Source organism: Pteronotus mesoamericanus, unplaced genomic scaffold (assembly GCF_021234165.1).
Source record: "Pteronotus mesoamericanus isolate MK-2021 breed Mesoamerican mustached bat unplaced genomic scaffold, CSHL_Meso_final contig_50, whole genome shotgun sequence".
Classification (NCBI taxonomy): Eukaryota; Metazoa; Chordata; class Mammalia; order Chiroptera; family Mormoopidae; genus Pteronotus; species Pteronotus mesoamericanus.
The window spans coordinates 11,458,716-11,485,772 of NW_026555186.1; the positions used below are offsets into that span (position 1 = coordinate 11,458,716).

The window sequence follows — 27,057 nt, forward strand, 5'->3', positions numbered from 1 at the left end:
AGGTAACTTAACATCAGAAAGATTGGTTAGCAGACAGGAGCGATATCTGAACGGCAATGGAAATCATAAATTGACATTCTGTATGAAAGTAAATTGATTCCACACCATCAGATCATCCTGCAAAACTACAAAATAGATTCTGGTCCCATGAAGACCTACTACAAGACAGGACTCCCAGGACATGTAAGCTGAAATCAGAGGCTCTTTAAAACCACAATATGTGGGATACACCTTTTCAGGACCCCACTTCCACCCTATGGGCTAGGGTCTCTGTGCCCTCCCCCACATAACCAGACTACAGCTGACAGAGGTCATACCAGAGACAAGTGGACCAATGCCCTCCAAATTATAAAGACCTGTTTCTATTTTTAGTTCACAGGGCAGAGTGTGTAAGCTTGTGCTCACATCCTTAGTGTGCAACATCCACATATCTCTGATTTCACCTTGATAGTTTTGCATTTAAAATAATGAAAGAAGTACTGATTGTCATATCTAGATTCTGAATTTCATCTTCTTCAAAGAAGAATAAGATGTATGTAGCATGAAGCTGACACGGAATACAAAGCAGTAAGTGCTGACCACATCCCTGTGGGCACCACACTTAAGAGTTCCTGCAGGCCTTATAAGAAAACATGGAGAAGACACTGGAAGGAAGAGAGTGGCAGGATTTAACCAATCTACAGTTATTTTATTTCATTCTTCTATGCTAATGTTATAGTTGTTAATTGTGATAAAAAATGTCAAAAACACAATGAAGTTATACTCTACAGCATGCCTGCATAAAGTGAGAAGGGTCAGATGCTTTCATGTCAATCTTCATTTCTTATAATATTTTGTCAATAGTTTTTGGGTTTCAGGGGGAAAAGCTGGGAATCAGGGAAAGCAATTAATATTCCATTTTAATTACAATTACTTTATAGAGTTTAAGGAATATGGTCATTAATTAATCCCTCAAATATTCCAAGTAAATGTACTGGTATCACCTTTTAGCTATTTCTTTTAAATGATTATATTCTTTTAACATTTTGATTGGGGTTCATTTATTGTAAATACAGACCCCAGTGACCAATTCTTACCATCATTCGGTGTTACATTCCCTGGCATTTGTGTAGTGCTATTCAATTTTTTTTTTATGTTTTAAAAATAGAACATTTCTTACTAAAACTAGTGATGACAACACACGAGGGCAACAAAAAGAGGTTGTTATTTCATGATAGTGAACAACAGTCACAACAACAGAGGCTGTGGGGGAGGGAGCAGAGGACGAGATGACTGAGAGGATGGTCAGGAGGTCAGATTCTAAAAGCTGGACTGGGGACCCACAGCACAGAGTGGCAAATCCAGGTCAAAGGTAAAGTTATATTTAGTATAGCTGATGTTCTTTTTAATTTTTTTTATTTTACTGTAAAATGCAAAACACCAAAACCTGAATTTTTAAAAGTACAATAACCCATGAGCACACCTCACACACTGAACATTATGCCATACTAGCTTTTGATACTGTATTTCACCCACAAGAACAGACACACACACACTGAGGAAGTTATAGGTAAATTCTCCTCTTCACTTTCTTTTCTCTCCTTCCCCAGAAATAACCAGGAGACTAAAATCAGTACTTCATTCTTCTCATCCACGTTTTCATTCTTTTAATATTTGTATCTATAAGTATTCAAAACATTGGCATATGTATTATCAGTATAATTTTGCAACTGTCTTTTCCACTCAACACTATGCTTTCAAGATTTATTGGTGTTGAGATATGTAGATCTATTTTATTCATTTGACTCAGTTAGCATTGCATTGAATGAAACTACTGTAATTTATCCAGTTTCTAATTTATTCATCTTCATACCACCTTGTGCACATGTGTACGACTTGTTTCTTGAATCTCTGAAGATAAATGAAAGTAATTGAAATGGATCTTTCTTTTCACATGTCTTCACTATTTCTCTTTCATAATTTTTTTGTTTGTTGTTCATGCCTTAACGAAACCTTTCCCTATATGATGTTACAAAAAGATTTCCTTCTACGTTTTTATGAAAACCTTAATGGTCTGCTTTCCTAATTTAGATTTTAATCCACCTACAATTTGTATTTGTATATGGAATAAAGGAGAAATCTGATCTTTTATAAGATAGTCAATTTTTATTTTGTTCATTTATTTATATTTTTACTTACTAAATAGTCCATGCTACCCCCACAATGTTTTAATTCCACCTCTGTCATACAAGACAGCTGACCTTCTGAGTTCTCCCTCTTTCCATCTATTAATCTGTATCTAGGCCAATATGATAAAGTTAGATTTGATTATTTTTCTGTTTTATTATAATAAACCCCCATTTATTTCCATTCTATAGGAAATTCAGTTCATCTACCCACAAAAAAAACCCCACAAACTTTTATTTTTATTGCTTCACAACTTTTGCATCTGTATTTTTATGCTTCTTAAAATATTTGGTTCTTTGTATCTCCCATCAGGAAATAAAACTAGTAATAAAAATAACTTTTGCACATCAAGAGCATTAAAGAAAACATAGTGTGATGACCTAGGCATGTTGCATGGGTATATATTTTCCCATGTTCAAAGAAAAAATATATATATTCTTTTAAAAAAACAGGCTGAACAGAAATTGAATTTCAAAGAACTCAGCAATCCATTTGCCAACCTTTTATAAAGCTTAATAAAGTTTTAAGTAATAAAACTATGCTAAAGGAATCATATTTTTAGACTTGATAAAACAGAAATACTGCCATTCTCTTACAACATCGCCATAATTGTGTTCTCCTTAAATATTCCTCCTTTCTTTTAGCCATTAAAAAGGCATGGCAGGGTCACGGCCAAGAGCTGATGAATCAGCACATCTGAATGGAAGGAAGGAAGAAACAGTGAGTTCCAGCTGGAGACCCGCTACATGTTTCTGGCAAGTCACAAAATCTCTTTTTGCATCCCAGGTTTTTTTGTTTGTTTGTTTGTTTGTTTTCCCATGTTTAAAATGGGAATCACACCTCCCATGAGAATACTATATCAACAGTTTGAAATGGAGTGTGTAGAGAATTATTTGTGTGCTACAAAATCTGATAACACTATTTTTACACGTTTTTTTGAGGTACAATTGAGTTGTAAGGATCTGTTACCATATATTCTAAGTATAGACTTTTGTCAGGTATGTGTTCTGTAACTATTTTTCCTAGTCTATGGTTTGCCTTTTCACTTTCATAACAGTGCCTTTGAATAGTAAAAAAATTTAATGTTGATCCATCCAATTGATCCGGTTTCTTCCTTAATAGTTCATATTTTGGTGTTTTTAATATCAGAAATAGCTTTCTAACTCAATAGTGCCAAAATATTTTCTCATGTTTTCTCCTACAAGTTTAATAATTTGGGAATTATTTTAAGTCTTTGATCCACTTTGAGTTTATTTTTGTATACCGCCTAAGTCAAGGGTGAAAGCTTATTTTCTGCACACAGCTATCTAATATTTTCATCAGCTCTTTTTGAAAAGCGTATACTTTCCCTTTGAATTGACTTGGAACACAGTTGAAAATAAATTGGCCATATACATGTGGGACTATTTCTGGACAGTCTATTGTATCCCATTGACTTAAATGTCCATTTTTATACAAATGCCATACTCTGTTGATAACTGTAGTTTCATCATAGATCCTGAAATCCAGTAAATCAGTATCTCCATATTCTGCTTCCCCAGAATTTTTTTGACTGTTCAAGGTATTCTTTATGTCCATATACATTTTAGAATCTGCTTGTTACTCTATCCAAGAGCTGGAATTTTTATTGTAATTGAATCTGCAGAGGATGAATCTGGGGAAAACTGCCAACCACACTGAGTCTTTGGGCCCATGAACAAAGCCTACCTCTCCAGTGACTTAATTCTTAATTTCTCGCAGGAATGTTTTATATTTCTCTGTGTAGAAGAGTTATACACATTTATTCAAATTTACTCAAGTATTTTATATTTTTGATGCTATAGTAAATGGCATTTTTTCTATTTCTGGTTGGAGGATTCTAATATATAGGAATACAGTTTATTTCTGTGTCCCAAACCTCTAAACTGAAAACTCAGTAAACCCGCTAGTTCTAGTAGCATTTTTTAGGTTTCATGGGATTTTCAACATAGACCACAACTGTTCAATACAAAAACAATACAAACCATGTGTATAATATTAAATTTTCTAGCAGCCACATTAAAAGTAGGTAAAATTGGTTTTAATAACATGTCATATATAGTACAGCCAATTTTTCCAAAATATTATCATTTTATCATGTCATAGGTAAAAAATTATTAATTAAATGGTTACTTTTTTTATGCTTTGTCTTTAAAAGTCAATGTTTACTCTTGGAGCACATCTCAGTCAAAAATAGCCACATCTGAAGTGTTCAGTAGCCTCATATGGCTAGTGGCTACTATAATGGACAATCTACATGCAGACAGATAAAGCCAGCCTGAACTCTTATGTTCTAGTCAGTATGTCTTTGTTTCGTCTTGCCTTTTGTGTTTCCTAGGAATTCCAGCACAATCTTGAAGAGAAGTGGTGAGAGTGGGCATCCTCACCGTCCTCCTGACCGCAGGTGATAGCCTTAGGTCTTCCACTATTAAGGATGATGCTGTATTTTTTTTTCTTTTTGCAATTGAACTTTATTGGTTTGGGGTAGCTTCTTTTTATTTCTAGACTGCTGAGAAATACCACCATGAATAAGGATTTTATTTTGTCAAATGCCTCCTATGCATCTACTAGCATGATGACAGGCAGTGCATTTACTGAAATAATCTGTTAATGTGATGAATCACCCTCATTGATTTTTTAATGTTAAACCATCTTGGCATCCTTGAGGTAAACTCCATTTGGTCACCATATATATATTGATCTGTAGTGTCTTTCCTTGTAACGTCTTTGGCTTTGGTATCAAATTAATGGTGGCCTCATGGCGTAAATTGGGAAATGTTGCCTTTTCTATTTCATGAGAGAATTTGTGTAGTATTGGGATTATCTTACCCTTAAGTTTGGTAGAACTTATCAGGGAAGATATTTGGGCCTGAAGACTTTTTTGTGGGAAGATACTTCATAACATATTCAAATTATTTCATACATATAGGGCTATTCAGGTTATATAGTTCTTCCTTGTTTGGTTTTATTTATTTATTTTATTTTTAAATTACAGTTGACATTCAATATTACATTTCTTCTTGAATGACCTTCATTAGTTTGCTTCTCAAGGAATATGTCCATTTCATATAGATGAGGAATTTATTGGCATAAAGCCATTCATAATATTGGGTTAGCCAAAAGGTTCGTTCAGTTCTTAAGTAAAAAAAAAGACACATTTTTCATTTTTGCCCATAACTTTATTGAACAACTTATTCACCATATTGTTCCACTACCTTCTGCCACCTCTCAGGCAACTTCACAACTCCTTCTTCCCAAAACTTTTCATCTTTTTGAGAAAAGAACTGTTTCAGGTGCCTTTTGCAGTCTTCCAGGGAATTGAAATTTTTTCATAAACAGAATTTTGTGTGATGAAAATAAATGGAAACCCGAAGGTGCAGTGTCTGCTGAATATGGTGAAAGAATCAGAACTTCCCAACTAGGTTGTCAAAGTTTTTGCCTGGTCATCAAAGAAACATGCAGTCTTGCATTATCCTGATGGAAGGTTACGTGTCTTCTGTTGATTAATTCTGGATGCTTTTCGTCATGTGCTGCTTTCATTTGGCTTCACTGGGAGCAGTACTTGATGGAAGTAATTGTTTGGTTATCCAGAAGGAGCTCATGATAGAGGACTCCTTTCCAATCCCACCATATACACAACACCACCTTCTTTGGACGAAGATCAGCCTTTGGTGTGGTTGGTGGTGATTCATTTAGCTTGTCCCATGATCTCCTCTGTTCTAAATTATTGCATAATATCCACTTTTCACCGCCTGTCACAATGTCTTTTAAAAATAGAATGTTTTCATTACATTTAAGCAGGGAATTGCATATGGAAATACAGTCAAGGTTTTTTGGGTTTTTTTTTTTTTTTTTGCTTAAGTTATGTGAAACTCAAACATAAAAACAATTAACATTACCAAGCTGGTGCAAATGATTTTCAGTGCTTAATTTGGCTATTTTGAGTATGTTGGTTGTCTCCCCCATAGTATAAGGATTATTGTTCTTAATTAATGTCTCAGTTTGATTGCTATCAACTTCAACTGGTCTACCCAACTATGGAGCATCGTCCAATGAGAAATAGCTAGCACAAAACTTCAAAAACCACTTTTGACATGTTCAGTCAGTCACAGCACCTTCTCCACACACTGCACACATCCTTATTTTGCATTTCAGTTGTATTTTTACCTTTCTTGAAATAATAAATCATAACATACCAAAAATGTTGCTTATTTTCTTCTATCTTCAATATTAAAATGGCTACACAAAAATTCACCAATTTTGATAAGTTTTTTTTAATGCATGCTGATATGACAGCTGTCACAATACAATCTAACAAAACTGTTTTGAATTAAGTTAAAGACAAGTAAGTGCTACCAGAGCCACATTAAGGGAAACCGAACAAGGAATTACAGTGTCAACCCCTCTCACATCTGTAATATTGGTCATTTTATTTTCTATCTTTATTTCTGATCAATCTGGCTAGAATTTTATCAATTCCGTTGATATCAAAGAACCAGTTTGTGTTTCATTGATTACCTTTAGTTTTCTGTTTATAATTCCACTGTTCTTTTCCTTTGAATTTCTTTTCTTCTAATTAACACTCCTTTTCTTCTAGTTTCTTAAAGCTTAAGTTGTTGATTTGAGCCCTTATGTCATTTTAGTACATTTGACACTATAAATTTCTCTCTAACCACCATTATAGGTGCACCCCACAAACTGTGATCCAGCATGCTTTCACTTCATCAGTTTAATGAACTTTATAAGGCCTCTTCTGATTTCTTTTTAGAGTCCTGGATTATTTAGAAATAGGTGATTTAGTTTCCAGCTATTGATTGATTTACTAAGTATCTTTGGTTTTCATTTCTAATTTAAGTGCATTATAATCAAAGACCATATTCTGTAGAACAGTAATCCTTTGAAACTTAGTGAAATTTTTATAGTCCAGAATATGGTCTATCTTGGTAAATATTTCACACGCATTTGAAAGAACACATATTCTGTGTTGTTGGGTGAAGCCTCCAATTAGATCAACTTGTTTGGTAGCATGTCTCAAATCTCCTATATCCTGATTAATTTTATTTCTTATTATCCCATCTGTTATTGAGATGAGGGTATTAAAAGCTCTGAGCAGATTTCCACGTCGTATTTAGAACTGTTAGATCTCCATGAGGAACCTACTCCCTCTGCACTGGGAAATGTCCCTCTTTGTCACTCCAGGCCCCGCAGCAGGAATTATTCCATCTGCTGTTCCCTGGAGGTCCTTCCTTGGCTGTGGTAGGTTTCCCCCAGGGTGGACACTGGACGGGATCTTTTACAAATCCCTGAGCTTGTGCCCTCTCTCTTTCTGTGGTTTTCTCCACTCTCCTTATGCCTTTGCCCTTCCAAACTCTAAACTCTTGTTTTTTTCAACTCTGTGAAATTGCTGGGTGAGGATGATATTAGTGGCTGCTGAGAAAAGGAAATCTGAAATACTGAATAATGGAGATGCTCAGTGTGGTGTTGCTTAGCAACTCTTAATAGGAAATAATTTAAACTCTGGATTTATTTTTTTTCCTCTGAACTTGCTACTCCAGCCTGATCTAGAAGCCACTCCCCTTCATGGTGGCAGCTCACCTGCATGCTCGCATGGATACTCACACTGTCCCAACCTCACAGCGACATTTTGTTACCTACCAGTCCCCAGTAAGTATGTTTCTTTGGATAGAACAACAGGACCCAAGATGAAAAGCCAAAGGAGCTGGAATTCTGTTACAAACACAACCTTTCATAAAACCATCTGGCAAACACAAGAGGCACCAAACGCAGGAAGCCCTAGGACAACCACCATCAAAAATGTCTCCATTTGAACTGTGTCAATAACAGATGTTTTAGAAGCCCACAGAATATTTTTCTTCCCTTGTAAAATAACACTAACTTTTTCGGCAAAACACTATAAATTCCAGATCACAGTCATGATTTCTTCTTTCGACTTCAGGTTGGCCTCCCCAGAGGCGCGTCCACCTGCCCTGAGAGCTGCACACACAGGACCAGCATCCCCCAGATGGCGGCCGGCGCCATAGCACATGGGCTGCAATGTGCGGACATTAAGCAAGGGATTGGACAAAGCCAGCGCAGCTTCTCCCGAAGGAGAGAGAAGCCGATGCTGGGCTGGGCTGCACCCTGGGCCGGCACCCTGGAGAATGCCTTTGAGTCTAATGGGGTTCTCCTATGAGGAGGCAATGGTTGATTGCAGGTACCCAGGAGCGGAGACAGAACCAGGTGGCAACACCAGCAGACAGAAAGGAAATTATAAGGAATCTGTTTATAAGGAATCGATGTTAATTTCAATATAAAAGCAATCGTTGATTCCTAATAATATTGCCTGATATAATACATATACAAACATTTATTCCTCAGATCAAATATGTCCCATTTCTCTTAGTGACTCATCTGAGGAATGAAAATACCTCCAACTTGGATTATGTGCTGCTGACAATTAAAACCAGCAACATGATTGATTTTGTCATCTCTGAAGTAACAGCTACTTCTCTGCGTAGTTTTTCCAAATGACAATTTAGCCAAAATCAGTTCAGCTAGAACAATCCAGAATTCCTAAATAACTCCCTTCCTCATCACATAATAACCTGTCAGTTGCCAAGTCACAACAGGAAACACCACACAGCTGTCAGCCACAATGGGCATGTGGAGATGATGCTCAATGATCATGGTGCCAAAATGCCACATTCAAATTCTGGCTCTCTTCTAGCTGTGTGACATTGCGGAACTTGCTTAACCTCTCTGGGCTTCAGTTGTCTCACCTGAGAAATTGCAAGTACTGTAATACTTACTTCACAGGGTTGTACAGATCAAACAAGTTATGTATGTAAAGTAAATGAATAATGCCTGGTACAGGGAAGGATCAGGATGGTGGAAGTGTTTTCTATCACTATTATGGTGAAGAGTCAAGCAGACAGATACGTTATATGTGTACTCACGCAGTATTTCCACAAGTACTTGTGGTAGGATCCCTTCATACGTGACACTGTGTGTACATGGGGAAAAGAGCAGCAAATAAAAATGCCTCCAAAGTCACCCCATCTTTCAAATGTACCTTGATGTGGGGTGAGATTGGGGAGGATGTCAAAAGTGCAAAGGTGAGACTAGCCGGCTGCCTGTTCCATGTGCAGGTGACATTTTCATGACAATGTCCACCTCAGTACCAGGACCTATGCTCCTCTAAAGAAAAGCACAGGCAGAGAGAAGGAAGAGGAAGCAGAGAGATTGTTCCAGAAACACCAACAAAACTGTCTGTTCCAGGAAGGTCAGGACTGCAAGGCCCAGGGGGGTGGCAATAAATTCCCAGTTCACTACACAGCCAGTATGGCTTTCACACACTCTGGGGCTGGGAGCTCAGAGGAAGGAGAATACAGAAATGCCACCTCCGCTCAGAACAGCAGAAATGTGGGGGATCTCAAAATAAGGACACTTCAGGCCGGTCCACACTGTTGCATTTCCTTAAAATTCACATTTTGTCAGTGTGTTCCTTGCCATTAAAAACAACAACGAAAAAATTTAAAAACCCTCATCTTTGTTGTTAGAATATTATTTATATTGCTTTTCTTTCTTTTTCTGAATTGTGTGTGCTTCTTCATATAACTCCAAAATCCCCCCTGAGAAATCATCCTGCTGCACAAAAACAGATAGAGGTGGTTTCTTTTCTCTCTCTCTCTCTCTTTCTCTCTCTCTCTCTCTCTCTCTCTCTCTCTCTCAGAGATAGTCTCTTAGATACTCAGGGACAGGCTAGATTTTTCTCCTCTTAGTCACATGCTACTAGGTTCCTCACATGGTATACACATTCTTTAATTGCATTCCAGGTGACTGCGCAAAAGGAAAAGCAAACTAATTCTGTACCATTTCAAAGCCTACGAGAGCCTTTATTTTCCTACATTTCACCCACTTTCAATAAGAGAATGATGTTTGCACACTTATGTTCCATTTTTGTAAGAAAATACACATAGGCACATGCTGAATGTCTGGCATACTTTTAGAAAACAGGACAAAGAAAATCTCTTCTTCCTGGAGCAAAACGTTAGCCTTTGAGTAGGTAATTTAACAAATCTATACAATAACTTCAGCATGGTCTCCCTGCCAAGACTGAAATGGGGTTGTCAGGAATGGAAGTGTTTATTTAACTCTACTCAATGAGCTCTAGTATGAGGGACATAGAAAACTGGAGTCAAATGCAGATACGATTCAGCCCCTTTGTCCTCATTCGGCCAACCCAGCATCTCTTGTGTATAAGCATCAGCCCATCTAGGCTATTGCCCTCCTGCCCTGCTACCTTCTGAGGAGTATTCCCATCTCAGAGTAAGGTTCGTATGTCAGCAGTTATCAACTGAGATGAAATAAATTTGTCTGTTAAAAATTCATTAAATAAAACAGCATCTAAAAAGCATAGGCTTCACCAGATGAACCAAAGACATTACAAAAAATGTATCAGGAAAGAAAGACTTAGTTGACATCACTAATGTAGGAACCCAAAGAAGAATTTCCATTATTCACACAGCAGAGATAAACCAAGTTCTCTAATGCACAAACATTCAATCATGCTGCTCTGTTTACAAGGTGATATGATCCTTGGGTTTTGTCTATATATTCATGATGGTGGATTTATTTCAACAGGATAATTGCACACAAGAATGTCTCTAATGCCTGATATACACTAGTTTGGAAAAGAGTGAAAACATCCATGGCATACATTTAAATCCAAGCTGGATCTGTAGTTTAGGTGAAGACTGACATCAAAAGCAGTTATGAGGTCTGGCTGGTGTGGTTCAGTGGATGGAGCACCGGCCTGTGAACCAAAGGGTCACCGGTTCGATTCCCAGTCAGAGCACATGCCTGGTTTGTGGGCCAGGTCCCCAGAAGAGGGCATATGAGAGGCAACTACACATTAATGTTTCCCTCTCTCCCTCCTTTCCCCTCTGCCTAAAAATAATTAAATAAAATCTTTAAAAAAAAAAGATCAGTTATCAAAATCTAACAAGAGGGAGTGAATATCAGAGCAACAAGTTGCTCTGGAATTGGCTTCTTGCAGGACAGCAGGACAGCACCCACTTAGGATATGTCTTCCTTCCTGTGAAATATCTTTCATGAGTTGAATTGTGTCCCTCAGAAAGATGCATTCAAATCCTAACCTCTAGCACCTGTAAATGTGACCTCATTTGGAAATAAGGTCTTCGCAGAAGTAATCAATTTAAGATGGGAACATTGGTATGCCCTAAATCCAGTATGGTGGGTGTCCTTATAAGAAAAAGAGAGACACACAGACAAGAATGACATGTGATGATGGAGACAGAGATTGGAATGACATGTCTACAAGCCAAGGATGACAGGCAACCACAAGAAGCTGGAAGAGGCAAGGAAGGATTCTCCCTACAGACTTCAGAGGGAGCATGGTTCTGCCCACATCTTGATTTCTGATTATGGCCCAGGCATAAGACACTGTTTGTCAAGCTTAGTTAAACTTGTTCTAATAGTACTTACTTATGAGGAAAGTCCCATATCCTAGAGCTCCAGGCAGAATCATTGCTATGTTGTGTAACTGCACTGGGCATGTGCAGAAGAGAGAAGCCTGCATCCCATACACACTGGCACTGATTTCTTAAAAATAAAAATAAAAATTATTCCATTTACTTGATCTAATAGTATAGAGAAAGCAAATACCTTATATACCCCTGCACTAATTTTGAGCTCAATATAGATCAAGTATTTGCAAACCATTCAGAAAAATAAGATAAAATACAGTGACAGCACCACCCTCTTTGTCTCTCTATCATTTTATCAATGGAAAAGGCATAGCACAAACTAAGGGTGTGTTGGCAAATCAGTTCAAGAAAGGGAGCAAGCAGGCAGAACTCCATCCAAAATACAGATGCTGCCACTAAACAGCTGGAGTGAAAACCTCCACAATTTACCACCCGACTTCCCTCAGAGTTTTTGGAATCATCAACAAAATATTTTTAAAAAATTTTCATCCAAGAGGCAGCTGTGCAGAACAAATGTCAGCTGGGTAGGGGAGCTGGCAGCACAGCGTAAAAGGGACTTCAACATGGGTCGGTCTGTGCTGAATTAAAATGCCACTGTTGGGGAGGCTCCACACGCAGTCAGGGCTGTGAGGGCAAATCCCCTGAAGTTTTCCTTCTCATTTTCCTTATTTCCCCAGTGACTGCTTCCACTGGTGCAGTATACCAGCCTCCACATCTGCCACCCTTCTACCTGCCTGTCCTGTCTCATGGCTACACATTATTGTAAAATGACTCCTTTTTGCCAGATCAACAAAACTGACACCACCACTCTTAAATCATGCCCTGGTAACTCCCTACAGTTCCACTTAACTGAGGTTTTAGGAACCCGTTTTTTACTTTGAGGGGCCATATTGTAAGATGCAGGGTTCTCTGACTTGGCACCCCTGGCATTTGGGGCTGGATAATTCTTTGGGGTGGGGGGCCTTACCCTGTGCAAGACCTCTGGGTTATATCTACTAGATGACAGTAGTATCCCCCCTGCCCAATCCAGGTTATGATGATCAAAAAGGTTTCCAGAACTGGACAAATGTCCCCTGGGAGTGAAATCACTCCCAATGGAGAACAACTTGTGTCATGAATAAGGAGCTGGCCTCTGGAGTCAGACCCCCTGGGTTCAAATCGCTTCTTCCACTCACCAGCAGCTTGGCCGTGAGCAAGGCACTTCACCGCCCTGTGCCTGTTTCCCCACTTCTGAAGTATGAGTGTGGCGGTGCCCACCTCAGGGAGTTATGTGGGGAGAAAAGAAGTTACATAAGGAAAGCATTCAGAACAGTGCTGGGCACAGCCCAGAAGATACACGGGCTGAGAGCTTATACTCTTATGTTCTGCACTAGAGAAGTTAATGGCAGGATCTACACTCAAGCCACCTGAGCAGTGAAGAATTAACCTTACCCAAAGAGGAGTCTAGGCTTTGCCTTGTGCTCCTGGAAACCATCCCTGGGCCCCTAGAAAGCTCTACCTGACAGAGGTGTCCTTGCTTGCCTGGGAGTTTTGACCAGAAACAGTCTAAATATGATTTACAATGTGGACTTAGGGCCACGCTGTATCAGTTCTGCCTACAGAGGGGCTGGAAATTACAGGTGTCTGACCAGCTTCCATAAGGCTGGAGACTAGAGGTCAACCACGCAGGCGGTATGTGACTGAGTGAAAACTCTGGACACAGAAGAGTCAGCTGACCTTCCTGGGCAGGCAATACTCTGTGCACAGTGCCACCTATGCATGGAGAGGAGCTCCATCCATGACTGCAGAGAGAGAGGTCAATGAGAGCTCCACATTTGCTAGTTTTCCCAGACACTTCCCTTGGCTGATGTTCACCTCTAGTCTTTCTTTGTAATAAACCCTAACTGTGAGTGTAACAGCTTTCAGTGAGTTCTGTGAATCCTTCTAAGAAGTTACCAAACCTCAGGGTGGTCTTGGGAACCCTGAACTTGCCATTGGTGTCAGCAGTGAGGGTGGCGGTATGTGGCTGCCCCCTCTGTCTGTGCACCTCCTCACCGCAACAATGTCAATTTAACCATCTCCTACTGGGAACCACTCTTTGAGCACAATTCCTTAAGCACAGTGAACCTACTGTGACACTTAGAGAAGGCTAGTGCTCACTGAGGGGTCTATATTAAAAGATACCAGGCTTACGGCTAATGTGACAGAATCACTTCATTTTAAATCTGCATGCCTGTTGGATGGGGCAGCCATGGCCAAGGGGGTTGGGCAGCAGTTCAAGCTCCAGTGAAGGAATGGGGCCCAAAGTGGCCCTTTTCTAAAAAGAAGTATGAGCAGGCCCACAGAGTGAGGTAGACGCCCCACCCACACCCCTAACATAGGAAGAGTGACCAAAAATAGCTGCAACCTGCCTGGCTGTGACCTTTTCTGAGCAGCAAGCAGACATAGCTATGTTCCAGAAACTTGCCCAAGCCCCAAGCGGGGCTGACCCTGCAATGTCAACTAGCCTGAGGCTCCACGTACAACCTAGCTCTGTCGAGGGGCCTGGCAACATAATGAAGGCGACCCCCCAGGGCAGAGGCAGAAAATCCCACTCAACCGGAGCTTGGAAACCACAATGTCAAAACACACAGGAATGACTAGTGCTGACACATTTAGCCAAAAAAACCAACATCTGTGAGAAATCAATCTTGAGAAAATGGAATTGAAAAATGACTATGAAATAAGTATGTTCAATATGCTTAATGAGATTTTTTTAAGCCAGTGGGCAGCATCGATATAACCAAAATGTATGCCATAAAACCAAAAGATAGGCAAAAACAGAACATGTGAATAAAAAAAAAAATCCAACAACAATAAACATGGAGATGACCAAATAAAGTCATCCACTAATGGAGACACCGAGTGAGCAGCCATGAGTGCCTTCCATCAGCAGGCCACTCTTGTCGGTACAAAGACACAACCGTAAAAAGACAGTCACTGCCTAAGAGTTTATATTCTCACAGGGGATACAGTCCATGGACAAAGAAAGGGAAATGAAATATGATTTGGGGTGCTGTAAATCACTGTCAGTGCTGTGGGAAACAAGCAGGCTGAGGGTGTCACTCAGTGGGGTGGCAACCGGAGGTCAAAGACTGCTGCTCTGAGACAGGGACCCATGAGGTCAATGAAGGTAGCACAGGAGCCACACAACATGTGGAAGAAGGACACTCTAGGCAGATGGGAGGTCCTTATCTTGATTAACTGGTTCTCTTAAAATGCAAATAATCATACAACAAACATTGAATTTCTAGCAAAATTATTGGTAATCCAATTATGTTGAGAAAAGCTCCGATGCCATCCACACCCTGTTCATCACTTCTGCAGGGGGAGTCCTGGCTAATGCACTTAGACAATATAATGTGTAAGAACAAAGTGAGCTTGGAATTTGAAAGTGAGAAAAAGGTTAATTATCTGGAGATGATTCATACTGTCTATATAAATAAACTGAGACCCTCAGATAAACTAACAGAGCTAATGAGTTCACCATAACAAATGAACATAAAAAAGAGCAATACCCTTATACATAGATATTAAATAGAAAAGGGAATAAGAAAAAAAAAACCCTTTTATAAAGCCACCAAAAATTATAGAGACTGAGGAACAAATCTAGGAACATTATTACTGATTTCATGAAGAGAAGAAGTCTTTGAAGGACATCAAATAAAACCAAAATTATTGGAGAGACATGCTATGCCATCCTACGGAAAGACTCAACACAAAGAACAAAAAAAGAGGACATCTCTGGATGTTTTATATACTATCCTTTTATTATTTCCTAATTGTTAAATATCTTTCAAAGCTAAAAATATGAAATGCCACAGAATTTAAATCTGGAGTTTGCACTGAACATGAGAAGCTGATTCTGTTATTCATATAGAAAGTAAGCTAAGAAAAACTCTAAACAACAGGAAACAGAAGAACATGGAGGGGATACTTTGCTCTTCCAGAAAGTAGGGCTTCTTATAAAGCTATGTGGTATATCCTTAAACCAAGGTAGCACTGGTGCAAGCAGAGACCAGTAGGTCCATGCCACAGGCCAGCAAACCAATGCTCTTAAGACACCTCCTTCTCCTGTTCTGTGTGCGTCAGTGGTAAGGTGGGAGGGACTGTGGATCACGTGCACCAGCTGAGGCAGTCGGGTGAGACCAGAGGACAGGGCCTGTGAAGACGAGAGGCAGGGCTGAGGCAGGGAAGGAACTGGTCCAAGCATGGAAGTGTGTGCCTGCCTTCCAAGGGGCTTGAATGAGAGGGTGATAATGAGACTGTGGCGGAAGCTTCCCTGACCCCTGGGGCCTCTTCAGGGAACTGCAGGGAGGGAAAGTGGTGCCATGGATTCTTCTGTCCACTAGGACAGTGCCTTCTAGAGCCAGAGAGGCCAACCTGGGTTCAAATACTCCAGTCCTCTCCCTTTGCAGAAGAAACTGAGGTCCAAGCATGACGATGGCCTGGCTGAGGTCATGGGACAACAGAACCCACTGGAAACCTCATCCAGGGCTCTATCCCACTAAGGCGCATTGTCATGCCCTGCCCCTTGCCCTGACACTTGACCCCTGTTGTCTCTCCCCTTCCTGAATCTCTCTTCTCCCTTGATCTCCACAGCAATTCTCCCTCACTGTTCTCTGCTCCCACAAATGTCTCCTCCTCTATCCATTCCTGCCTCCTCTTCCTCTCCTATTCCATCTCTTGAGTCCTCACCAAGTCTGTGATGACCCTCTTGGTGCTTAGTTCACGCTTTCCCTAGGTGGCTACAAATCCCATGGCTTTGATTGCAAGCTGGAAGCTAGTAACTTGTACATCATATCTGCTGCCCAGACTTGTCTGTGCCCTGGACCACACACTGTTTAATCTAACAGTCAATGGGCCACATCCAGGTGGTGGTGGTGGTCCATTCATCAGACCACAGCCTCCTAAAGACCTAACCTCCTTCAGATGGAGCCATATTCTAAGCTGAGAGCCTCATCAGATTCAACACAAACAACTAATGAGTTTCCCGACATGTATGAAAACAATCTTACTGTTGTGATGTATTCATGTTGATACACAATTCAATATCACAGAAGTCTGTCTATAAGGAGAAAGGTCCGGTGACTGAGAAAGATTTCAAAGGCAACTACCAGTCTTTGAGAATTAGAGGCACAAGGTAAGGCTCCCATCCCAGAGCTCTGGATCTTGGAATAATAGGAAACTCAAGGAACCAAGAGAAGATGGAAATACTGAAACATGTTAACCTAGACTTAGCCATCTAAAACCAGTGACAAGTGAGATCCAGGCCCTTACCCTGCCTGCCAGCAGGTCTGATGAGTTAAAATGGGCATCAAGTGACTTCAGGCATGAGATTACTGCAAAGATGACTATGTCAAATGACTTTCTTCTAAAGGTCTCTTGTTTCCAGTTTAGGGCCAAGTTTACAGAATTAAGTATGTCACAAATCAGAGCACAAAAAGAAAATTTAAAAACAATTTGAATACCTTACCTGGTCCCAGGGAGAGATGGTGCCTCCAAAACACATGAACAGGTAGCCCATGGCCACGAGACAGATCCATATCACCACAGAGAAAAGGCGGAGCAGCTTCTTAAACACAGACTCAATGCAGACGAGGATGAATATCGCAAAGAAAATCGCCAGCGCAGTGGGAACCGTTATTAAAAACGCCACATGGTCTTCAACTTCCTAACAGAAAAAAAATATTGCAAGGTACAATTTAGAAAAACCATGGAAGCAATGATTTATGTTACCAAAATGTTATCAACATTCATCAGTATCAAAATATATTGGGTTTTAAGAATTATTTCAGTAGAATGTTTAAACTTTTGAAAATGTAATTTTCCTGTTAAAAAGCCATGTTTTTGCCATATAAATATTCCTTATTCACTATTTAAAGCATGCAAAAGAGCTATGTCATCAAATTTAAATTTTCCCTGAACAATGGAGAAATGAATTTTATTAAAAAGTGAATGCAAGAACATATAATATCCAGATAAAATAAGACAACCAACTTCACTGCCTGCATCACAGGATTTGAGAAATGGCCTGACCACAGAAAATGAAGGCGCCCAAATAATTTGAAATATTTTATTTTAAGAAAACCTAAAAACTATCTCAGTCTCTAAAGTGATGAGCTTTAATTTTAATGCATGGCAATTAATATTTCAACAGGATCATAGGTTAATAGAAAAGGGACAGAAAGCACTAAAGATAGAAGATGAGAGAGCAGGAAATAGAAGAATGAGCCATTTTGCTAGTTTCCTTCTCCATCTCTCTTGGGCTCGGGTTGCAAAAGGAAAATGGGCATTTATTAATTGCCTCTGTTAATGCATGATTTTAAAATCCACACTTGCTCACTAACCCTCATCTTCCAGGTATCTCTTTCTAGCCCCTTCCCAAAGGCACACTATTTCAATTCTACCCAATTCAACACAATGTAAGAGACATCATGTTTCCTTTGATTACACAAGCATGGGTTTAGGCTTTAGCTTCTGCAAAACACTATGCTGGAAACTTCCTAAGAAAATCATGCACTATGGAGGAAACAGAGTTCAAGGTCTTTAATCCTCCTTCAACATGTTTCATTACCAAAACACCCAAAGGAATTCCAATAAAAAAATCCACATGGCTGGGGCCCTAAGGACTTCCCCACTGAAGTTTTAGAATATTAAAAGTTACAGTCAAAGCTGGGAGTTACAGAGCAGCTCCTCGAGCCTGGTGAGGCCCTCCCCTTTTCTAGCTGCTTTCAGGTTCACTCATCCCGTTAGCAGATACCGCTTCACATTGGAGATGGCTCCATCCAGATATCAAGCCAATAACCACCAGGAAATGGAGAAGCATGGCAGATCAGCCAAATAACACACCAAGTCCAGGTAAACATGGAGAGGGAAGAAAGGAATCCAGGCCTACCCTCGATGACTTCATTTCCCCTTCTCTCTTTCACAGTTCTATGTGTATCATGTGATACTCGAGAACATAGCAGCAATAACAACAACCATAGCAAATACTAATAGATAGATTTTTGTACTAAGCACTCTTACCTATACTGATCTTTTAAATACTTGCGACAACCCCATGATGGGGCACTGGTGTCAGCAATTCTCTATAGGGGAGAAAACCAAGGCACCAAGAATGAAAATGAGTTGCCATGGGTTAACCAAACCCGTGAGGGAGAGAGAACTAGAGCTCAGCCCAGGGATCTGGCTGGGGGTCCATGCCAGCCACCACGGCAATACTCTGCCTTCTGGTTGTACAGAGACGGCGAGCTACACCAAGAGGGCCCGCCCTGGAGAGGCCAAAAGAATGTACGTTTCCAAGACTGGAGGAGGCAAGAGGATTAACTGTGATGTTCTTATTCTCCCCCTCATTGCTATTTTTGTCCACGATTAAGTGTCTAAGTTGTACTCTTACCCACAGACACGTGTTACAATCATTGCAAAAGGGTATCGGATATCCACCAGACTGCCAATGCTCCCCTGAACTCAGACACCGCGCACCAACGTGAGCATGGACAGGACAGCACACCTTCTGGGCATATCAAATTGGAGATTATGATCGCTACACCCAGGGAGCCCTGCAAACCCATTTTATTTTAAACTTCCCAAAATGAACTTAACTGAGCTACGGACAGAATGCTAACCAGGGAATAACCAGGACAGCTGTTTGCCCAGTACGCCTTTTCACTTATTTCATTAACCCAGTAGGGGAGACACCATGATGGGTTTTATGGCTCTTACTTCTTCAGAAAGGCTGAAAATGGTATGAGAATGTGCATAACTGTTAAGTGAAAATGAGTAGGTAAAGGAACTGACAGGTTGTGATGGAGTCCTTCCAGGAAGTGAAGGGCACACCGAATTACCTGTAGGTATTTTTCCTGCATTTCTCTTTTAAAAGATCTAACTGTGAACATGACAAGGCCCACTGGCCTACTGCCCTGGGTACAGTATAAGACTAGATATTGTGCTCGGCTTAAAATATTGCAGTCTTGGCCTCATTTTTTTTTCAGCGTCAGGGTCTTCATCACTGAGAAGTGACCTGTCTAGGCTGCAGGATGACCTCTGCATTAGATACAGTATATCCAGTGACTAGGTCCCATCATATTTTTAGGGACCCAAAGAAGTGCTTTAATTTCTTAAGGAACTAAAAAACCCAGGCTGTTAGGGTCAAAGGTCACATCCACCTTCATGCTAACACACTTGTACACTATAATATTAGATGTATTTTTAGGGAGGAAGGGGTGTAGGAAAGCCTCTCAGTCATAATGTGATGCTGGGAGGCTGGTGATATACCCCTCCCTGCTCACCAGATGCCTCACATTACCAACGCAATTCCCAAGGATAACCTTCCTTGAGCTCCGAACAGTGTCCCCCACCTCTGTGGGTGACAGGATTCGCAGATGGCCAACGGCTGCAGACAGGCAGCAGCTGCTCATGGGGCCATGGCCCTGACCACTGTAAACCCCAAGCTCTCAGGAAGCAGGGGCTCCTCCTGAAAGAGAACCACCATCAATGTAGCATTCATGTGCCTCTGACCTCTAACTCCAAGCAAGTTTGAATATAGACTTCTCCACAAAATAGGATCTTTTAGAAGAGTGTCAAGGAAAAAACAGTAGAGCGTTCATTTAAAAATGTATAAGCTTATAAACTACATTCTTTCCTAGACTCGCTGTTGGCAACACGCATTTTTCTTAAGGCTGAGTAAACTGAATAAAGGAATGCCCTCAGACCTGGAATGACACAGGCCTCCGCCCGCTCCCACTCCGTTCCCAGTGGACTGAAAGATGGATGAAGCCACAGGGCACACCCCACGGCTGTTTTCTTCTGGAGCTAGCTGAGTTTTCAAAATTCAGAGTATAAAACAAACAGAGTTACTTAAAATAAAGTGAGCTAAAACATTCAAAACACTGTCAATCTAAGTAAATATGTTTATGTACCTCAACCCCGTCTCCCTTCATGCAAAAAAAAAAAAAAAGATATAATACAAACTAAATGAAAGGTACTAAGTTGCCTTTATTAGTAGCAACATGTACTAAAATATCTTTAAAATTTGACTTTAAAATGGTAAAAAATTACCATAAAACACAAACTAAATGAAATGTACTAAAATACCTCTAAAAGGGAGATGTCAAGCATGGTATCGTCTACTGTAATGATAATGGGTTCCTATCACTCTCTTTGAACATATTATCCTTCCTTTTTCAATGCATTTTCTGGTAATTTTGGATGGCTCCTAATTGCTAGGCCTATTAAATACCCATCGCTTTTATTTATTATGTGACGGCTCCTTTATTTCTTAGAGGCTTTTTCATGGAGCAACAGATTATCTGTATTTTCATTCTTTTCCATGTGCATTTTTCATTTTTTGTAAACAGAACAATTTTCATTTAGATGGTAAAGGGCAGTCTGATGTAAAACACTGCTTTTCTATGAAAAGATATTTTACTGAAGTGCTTTGAAGTCCCAAGACTGCAAATAGAAACCAGTTCCCATTACTTACGGCTGTGTCTCAGGGTGAATGCTGTACCTCTGCTATGCCCTCACAAGGACAGCAGTATGGACACCGCATAGGCACTGGGTGTTGTAGCCCGTGGCCATGCCATGAATAACAGGGACTATGCTGTGCTGAGCAGCACTTCCATTTTTCTTCAAATCTCACAACTGTTCCACCAAGGCTAGCCTGACTTTTCATTAATGGATTGATGCTCATTTTTCATTCTAAATAATAATTTACTTTATTACCACAAATTATTTTGAACATTTGTCACTGGGCAAAAAGAAATCAGCCTTTAGCTATGATATATATCTGATTTCAGGTTTGTGTATGCAGATATAGTATTGTTATTCATTCATATATGTGTGTATGATATAATAGAGAATATATTTTTCATTTTTTTCTATATATGTAGTCGTATTGTAAATTTCATGAGGTGTGAAAGGAATAAAAATTCTGATTTAAAAATTCTACATAGCCATGATGAAATAAGTTTAAAAAAAAGATCTCAATAAATGGAGTAGTCCATGTACCCAAACAGGAAAACAGTATTGTCAAGATGTCAATTCTTCCCAAATTAATCTAGACATTTAATGTAATCCCAGTAAAAAATCCCAGCAAGTTACTGTATAGCTATGAACACACTGATTTTAAAGCTTATATAAAGAGTCAAAAAGAGCCAACCCAATGTCAAAGACAAGAACAGAGCTGAAGGACTAACACTACCTGAATTTAAGACTTACTAGAAAATTACAATAATCAGGATGGGGTGGTGTTGGCAGAAGAAGTGATAAATAGATCAATGGAACAGAACAGGCACACACAAATGTAGTCAACAGATATTTGACAAAAGGAACAAGGACAACTCAAAGAAGAAAGGATAGTCTTTTCAGCAAAAGATCATGAAACAACTAAGTAGATATCCACATGCCAAAAAAAGTCAATCAAGACACATACTTTACACCTTCCCCACAAATTAACTCAAACTGGATCAGAGATCTAAAGGTAAAATGCAAAAATAATTCTGAAAAACTCTGAAAGCCTCCTTATACCTAAACCTTCGTCAATTTATCATGCTAAAGAATCCACAACATAGAAATATTTTTGAAATAAACCCACAAATTATATGTGTGTGAAAGATGAACAAGTTTCCACCTGCTTATTGTACAAATGACTTGTTTACACACATACAAATATATGGCCTACGGTCTGGTCATATTTACCTAATTAATCTCAGCTCCTATCACACAGACCAGAATTCTCACTCACATTTTAAGAATATGGATAAAGACATTAAATAAGTGCATTTTACATGGGAAATTGTTTTAAATCAGGCATCAGACTTTAAAGAACCTTCCCTTATATAAGAGCCAGACCCCAAATAGAAGCTATTCCTGAGAGCCATGCTAGTCTCACAAAAGGAAGATAAGGTATCCAACCCCTGTCCCTCTCCTCCCCCAAAACCTCCACTCCTCATCCACTCACCAAAAACCACAAACAAATGAGTGCACTAAGGCACGGAGCCTGGGGCAGCTGGGAGGAGCAAGAACCATCCTTGCACTGCTGGCATTCGGGGGTACTACAGATGCTGAAGGCTGAGAAGCCCAGCAGCATGTAAATCCACAGAAAGGCAGGCGGGGCAAAGAGAGCCAAAGTGGACCTCAACTGGGGCACATTCCAGCTATCCTGGAAATCAGCTATTCTTTGGGAAAAGCTTCCCCACTTAGAACCTCAATATTCCTACTAATTACAATCAAACACCTTACATCAAAAATCACAAAAAGAAAAAATGAGCAGAGTCATTAAGAATGAGGGTTCAATAGAGGTAAGTAACAAATGGTTTTGATTTCTAAAGAAACCACATGTCAAAATTGACAGCCAAGGAACACAGACTAGCTGTACAGGACACATTTAAGGGAATATAAAGGATGATGACACAACAGGAATCAATCAAGTACAAATGGAGAAAATGAAACCTATAAAAATGAAAAATATAATCATATACATAAAAGCTCAACAATTGGGTTAAACAGAAAAAAAACAGTTAAAAAATTAGGGAACTGGAAAATAAACCAACAGCTTTAAAACAATGCAACAAAAAATATAAGGAGTTAAAAATTATAAGAAACACTAAGATATTTAGAATAGAATAAAAAGAATGAAACAGTATAACAAATCTCTGATTGGAGTTTCTGAATTACAAAATGAAGAGACTTGACATAAAATACCTAAAGACAGATCAGTTGGGGACTGTGCAGTACCAATGAAAACCAATGAAATCTATAACTCCAGAATGTCGGATAGAAAAAAGGAAATACAAGCATGTTTATATGATAAAAATACAAAAATATTAGAGATGAAGAGGAGATCCTAAGGGTGCCCAGCCAGAAAGGAAGGATCACCCACAAAGAACAACAGAGCATAAAAGAAGAAATTTCAACAGTGCAAGATAGTGATGGTGAATTAATGAGCACAAAACAACAGTCAACCTTGTATAACCAACGAAGCAGTTATTTTAAAGAGGGGAGAAAGATGTAAACAATTATAGATAAATAATTTTTTAAAGCTGACATTTACCATAAAAAAAATCTTCTCTACTCAGGCCACAAAGTATTAACAAATTTAAAAATATTGAAATCATATGACAGTATGATTTTGATCTTCTGATCACAATAATATGAAACTAGAAATCTATTACAACAAAAAAACTGAAAAACACAGAAACACATGGAGGCTAAATAACATGTTTCTAAACAATGAATGGGTTAATAATAAGATCAAGAAAGGAATCAAAAGATACCTTGAGACAAATGAAAATAAAAACACAAGACAAGCTCTACAGGACACAGTGAAAGGAATCCTAAGAGGAAAATTCATAGCAATGCAGGCTTACCTCAAAAAACAAGAAAAATCTCAAATAAACAATCTAATCTTACACCTAAAGGAACTAGAAAAAGAACAACAAACAAAACACAAAGTAAGCAAAAGAAATGAAATAATAAAAATCAGAGTGGAGGTAAATGAAATAATCTTAAGAACAATGCAAAATACTATGAAACCAAGAGCTGGTTCTTTAAGAATATACAAGATTGATAAATGTTTAACCAGACTTACCAAGAAAAAATGAGAGAGGACCCAAATAAATAAAATGAGAAACAAAAGAAAAAATGACAAATGACAACACAAAAATACAAAAGATAATAAGAAACTACTATGAACAATAATATGCCAACAAGTTGAACAACCTGGAAAAAAAATGGATAGATTCCTAGAAACATACAATCTTCCAAGACCAATCAAGAAAAAACAGAAAGTCCAAACAGACCAATTACAACCAACAAAATTGATTCAGTAATCAAAAAACTCTCCCAACTAACAAAAAAAGCAATGGACTAGATGGCTTCAAATGTAACTTTTACCAAACATTCAAAGAATTAATACCTATCCTTCTCAAACTATTCCATAAAATTCAAAAAGATGGAAGTCTACCAAGCTCATTTTATGAGGCCAGCATTATCTTGTTTCCAAACCCTGACAAAAACATTTAGAAAACTATAGGCCAATATCCTGGATGAACACGGATACAAAAATTCTCAACTAAATATTAGCAAACCAAATTCAGCAATACTTTAAAAAGGTCATATACCATGATCAAATGGGATTTATTCCTGGGATGCCAAGTTGGTTCAATATCCACAAATCAATTAATATGAAAAAGCCACATAAATCAAATGCAGGATAAAAAATCATATGATCATATCAATAGATACAAAAAATGCATTTGGCAAAATCTAGCACCGACATAAAATAAAAATTATCAGCAACATGGAAATAGAGGGAACATGCTTCAATGTAATAAACTCACAGCTAACATCATACTCAACAGGGAAAAGCTAAAAGCATTTCCCTTCAAACCAGAAACAAGACAGAGATGTCCACTCTCACCACTCTTATTCAACATAGTACTGGTAGTCCTAGCCACAGCAATCAGATGAGAAGAAATAAAAGGCATTCAAATTGAAAAGAAAGAAGTAAAACTCTCATTATTTGCAGACAGAGAATATATAGAGAGAACCCTAAAGATATCACCAAAAACTACTAGAACTGATCAATGAACTAAGCAAAGTAGCAGGATGCAAAATAAGTATTCAGAAATTGGTTTCATTGTTATATACCAATAATGAACTGCCAGAAAAAGAAATGAAGAAAACAATCCCATTTACAGCTACATCAAAGAAAATATATTACCTAAAAATAAATTTAACCAAGGAGATAAAATACCTGTACTCAAAAAATTAAAAGACATTAGAGAAAGAGATTGAAAAAGATAATAATAAATGGAAACAGGTACTGTGCTCATGGATAGGAAAAATTAATACCATTAAAATGTCCGTACTACTCAAAGAAATCTATAGATTGCAATCCATTTCAAAATACCAATGGCATTTTTCACAGAACTAGACATAATCCAAAAATTTATATGAAACCACAAAAGACCCAGAAGAGCCACAGCAATCTTGAAAAAGAAGAACAAAGTTGGAGGTATCACATATCAAACTATACCGTAAGGCTATAGTAATCAAAATAGCATGGTACTGCATAAAAACAGGCATACAGATGAATGAAACAAAATAGAGAGCCCAGAAATAAACCCATGCCTATGTGGACAATTAATATATGACAAAGGAGACAAGAACATACAATGGAGAAAAGATAAGTCTATTCAATAAATGGCATTTAGAAAATTGGACGGATACATGCAAAAAAAATAAAACTAAACCACCTTCTTATATAATATACAAAAATAAACTCAAAATGGATTAAAAACTTAATTGTATGACTCAAAACCATAAAACTCTTAGAAGAAAACATAAGCAGTAAACTCTCTGATATTTCTCACTTCTCTTAGCAATACTTTTTCTGGCCTATCTCCTCAGGCAAGGAAAACAAAAGAAAAAATAAACAAATGGGACTACATTGAACTAAAAAGTTTTTGCACAGCAAAGGAAATCATCAACAAAATGATAAGACAACCCACTGAATGGGAGAGCATGTTTGCCAATGATACATCTGATAAGAGGTTTAAAAATCCAAAATTTATAAAGAATTCATACAACTTTACACCGAAAAGAAAGAAACAATCCAGTTAAAAAATGGGCAGAGAAACTAAAGAGACACTTCTCCAAAGAGGGCATACAGATGGTCAATAGGCATATGATAGATGCTCAAGCATTAATCATCAGTGAAATGCAAATTAAAACCACCTTGAGATATCACCTCACATTTGTCAGAATGGTTATCAATAAATCCACAAATGACAAGTGCTGACAAAGACGTGGAAAAAAGGGACCCCTCCTGCTGTTGGTGGGATGGCAAATTGGTATAGTCACTATGGAAAACGGTATGGAAGTTCTTCAAAAAATTAAAACTAAAACTACCTATAACCCAGAACTCCACGTCTGAGTATATATCTGAAAAAACCCAAACTACAAATTCAAAATGACATATGCACCCCATGTTCATCACAGCATTTTTTACAATAATCAAGTTATGGAAGGAACCTAAGTGTCCATCAATAGACAAGTGGATAAAAGAGCTGTGGTACATATATATAATGGAATATTACTCAGCCATAAAAAGAATGAACTCTTACTATTATCAACCACATTGATAGACCTAGAAAGTATTATGCTCAGTGAAATAAGTCAGACAAAGACAAATATCACATGATTTCACTTATATGTGGAATCTAAAAAACAAAATAAATGAACAAAATTGAAGCGAACTCATAGATACAGAGAACAGACTGATGTTCCCAGAGGGGAGTGGGGTTGGGGGGCTGTGTGAAAAGGTGCAGAGATTAAGAAT

At 38.7% G+C, this 27,057-nt stretch overlaps 1 protein-coding gene across 1 annotated transcript in view; it reads right to left on the bottom strand.

Moving 5' to 3' along the window:
- ADCY2 (adenylate cyclase 2) overlaps nt 1-27,057 on the bottom strand; it is a 360,417-nt gene that overhangs the window by 321,365 nt on the left and 11,995 nt on the right. The window contains exon 2 of the mRNA XM_054578337.1: nt 17,188-17,385. Within this exon, the coding sequence (XP_054434312.1) occupies nt 17,188-17,385 (198 nt within the window). The remainder of the gene's footprint in view (nt 1-17,187; nt 17,386-27,057) is intronic.